Source organism: Dendrobium catenatum, unplaced genomic scaffold, assembly GCF_001605985.2.
Source record: "Dendrobium catenatum unplaced genomic scaffold, ASM160598v2 fragScaff_scaffold_974, whole genome shotgun sequence".
Taxonomy (NCBI): Eukaryota; Viridiplantae; Streptophyta; class Magnoliopsida; order Asparagales; family Orchidaceae; genus Dendrobium; species Dendrobium catenatum.
The window spans coordinates 2,157,548-2,160,483 of NW_021319436.1; the positions used below are offsets into that span (position 1 = coordinate 2,157,548).

The 2,936-nt window shown below is 37.4% G+C and overlaps 1 protein-coding gene across 1 annotated transcript; it reads left to right on the forward strand.

Moving 5' to 3' along the window:
- Positions 1-251: 251 nt before the first annotated feature.
- Positions 252-1,922, forward strand: LOC110101900 (transcription factor NIGTH1-like). Its single transcript, XM_020829996.2, has 3 exons — positions 252-653; positions 751-1,269; positions 1,492-1,922. Exons 1-3 carry the CDS (start codon positions 455-457, stop codon positions 1,920-1,922), a joined length of 1,149 nt encoding a protein of 382 aa, XP_020685655.1. The 5' UTR covers positions 252-454.
- The last annotated feature ends 1,014 nt before the right edge of the window (positions 1,923-2,936 follow it).

Genomic DNA, 2,936 nt, shown 5'->3' on the forward strand with positions numbered 1-2,936 from the left:
AAAAAATGGAACTAAGAAAGAAAAAAAATTTGAACTAAGAATGTAATATTATTCATTCCTGGTAACTTCTTTGGTATGAACTTAAATTTTAGATAATAGATAATTAGGATTACTTGAAAAAACATTACAAGCTAGCACATGACTGTGTATTGCAGCTTGATTCCCTTCATAAGAAACCAAGTCAGGCTTTTTTTTTTCAGCTTGGTTCTCTGCAAGAAGTTACCATCTCTTTACTTTTTATTACTTCTTTTTCCTTTTCCTCTCTTCAAACTTCACTTTATTCCCTCCCTCCCACTCACACATAAAAGAAGGGGATCCTTTCTTCAATTTCCTCTGCGTTCTCATCCATTTGGCTCCTCTTTTCATTCATCACACCAACTCCATGATCATCATAATCATCATTCATAGGAGACGATAACCAAAACAACTATTTTATTTGCTTCATTTCATTCTTATGGCTTCTTCTTCTTCTTCAGAGCTAATTAGTTTGGATTACAAGCTAATCAGTAGCTACTCTATTAACCAAAATCAGAATCCAATTGCAGATCACATGCACAAGCTGCAAGATTTTCTTGCTCGTCTTGAGGAGGAGAGTCTCAAGATTGAAGCTTTCAAGCGTGAGCTCCCACTTTGCATGCAGCTACTCAACAACGGTAACTAAGGTTTCATTTGGTTCTGCTTTCTATCTTGCTTAATTGTCAAATAATTGTGAAACATAGCAAAAATATGCTAACACATCGCCTTGCAAAGCCATGGAGGCATACAGGAAGCAATTGGAGACATACCAAGCAAGCCAAGAAGCTCAGCCAGTGCTCGAAGAATTCATCCCATTGAAGAAGACGAGCGTCGAAGAATCTGAGATGGCGAACTGGATGGTGTCGGCACAGCTATGGAGCAGCCCGGCTGCTGATGAGGCCGACTCTGCAAAGCAAGGGGAAGAGGAGCATTCATTGGTGACTTTCAGCTCTAAGCTGGTACTAGATGCTAAACCAAGAATTGGAGGAGCATTTCAACCTTTCTCAAAGCAGAAGAAAAAGGATATTTCTGAACTTGCTTTGGCTCGTTCTATTCAGAAGGAGATGGAGGAGAAGGAGAGCTGTAGTAAGAGTAATGAAGGTGAAGAGAAGCAGGGTAAGCGAGAAGGAAGTTGTAGTGTTTCCAGCGACGTTGTGGCACCGGCGGCTACTCAGAGGAAGGCGAGGAGATGTTGGTCACCGGAGTTGCACCGGCGGTTTGTCAATGCCCTGCATATATTGGGTGGGTCTCAAGGTAATAAATTGAAGTACTATTGAACATAAATTTTTCAATAAAACTAATTATATTTTATAAAAAATTTATCTTTTAATTAAATTGAAATTATGTGTAATATGGTGTCACTGTAACGTTGCTCTTTTCTATTAAAAGGTTAATTCTTCAAATTTAAAGCAGATTATGAATCTGATCATTGGATTAACTACTCTTCCTCAATTGAGTTATCAATTCTGTCCACAGTTGCCACTCCAAAGCAAATCAGAGAGCTAATGAACGTTGATGGGCTCACCAATGATGAGGTGAAAAGCCATCTGCAGGTCCTCTCTCTCTCTCTCTCCAGCGATGGCGCCGCAACTTGTAGTCCTAGGAGGCATCTGGGTCCCACCAGGGTACGCCACGTCAGCAGCAGCAGCAGCTTCGGCCGTGGCAGCGGGGACCACACTCTATGGCGCCAACCCCTCGCCGGCGCACTACTGCCCTCCGCCGCCGCTCTACCACCTCTCGCCGTTGCTATCGGGCGGCGGCGGCCGAGCGGTTTCGGCCTTCAAGAATCGGCGAGGTTCTTCGGAGTCGGAGAGCATAGAGGAGGAGGTGGTGGAGATGATCAGCGGAGTGGAAGCGGAGGACGGCGACGTAGTGGAGAAATTCTGAGGGAGTGGGGGTCTCTTTAGCTTCATATTGCGGAAACTATTCTGTTTGGGATTAGCCGATTAGGGTTTTTCGGTTAGCGAAGGGCTTCTATGAATCATCATTTCTTTCAGTAATGAAATTATCAAATTAGGGCTCTATCTCGAGATTGAATGAATCGGTTTGCACCTTTTTTTTGGTGGGAAATTATATTCTTTTTATATTCTATACGTACTACCATGCTGAGATTAATTTTATTACAAGAGATCTTATTTGAAATTATTAAATATAATTTAATTATTAATTTTTTTAAATATAATCATAACATATAAAAATTATAAATGTTAAATTTTTAATAACTTAATTGTATTTATCTTTAATTTTTAGACTATCATTTTTTTAAAATAAATTTTTTATTTGCAATTAACATAATGAGTCATTAAAATTGTTTATTATTTATTTTTAATGGTTTACTTTATTTACTAAAATTGCTTACTATTATAAAATAATAATAATAAAATCATCTATTTAATATAAATATACATGAATTAGGATCCAATTATTTTTAGTATTTGAGAGTGATATATCAATGAAAAATTGGATTGATCCACATGAATATAGAGGCAAAATCTAAATTGAAAACTTCAAGAAGTAAATTCTGGTTAATACGAACTCCAGTTTGAGCAAGCTTTATAGTTGAATTGAACGTCTCAATGAGATTAACCCAACAGTACTAAAAGTGCTATAATTCAAGCCTAAATGATACCAAATCAAACACTTGAAGCATAATTAAAAACTTCAAATATTAATTGAATGACCAAATGATCTTCAAATTCGACATGCTTATAGTTAAATCGAGTGGCATGATGAGACGATTCCAACGGCCCAATATTACTAAATTTTGACATCATTAAGACACTTAAATACTAAATAAATGCTTCTTGATCTAGGGATTCGATATAAACCATACGATTGTGTTTTGGATTTAATTTCAAATTATCAAAAATGTCCATTCCAAAAAGTCTATAACTTGAGCCTTATTCTCCACATGAGGGAGA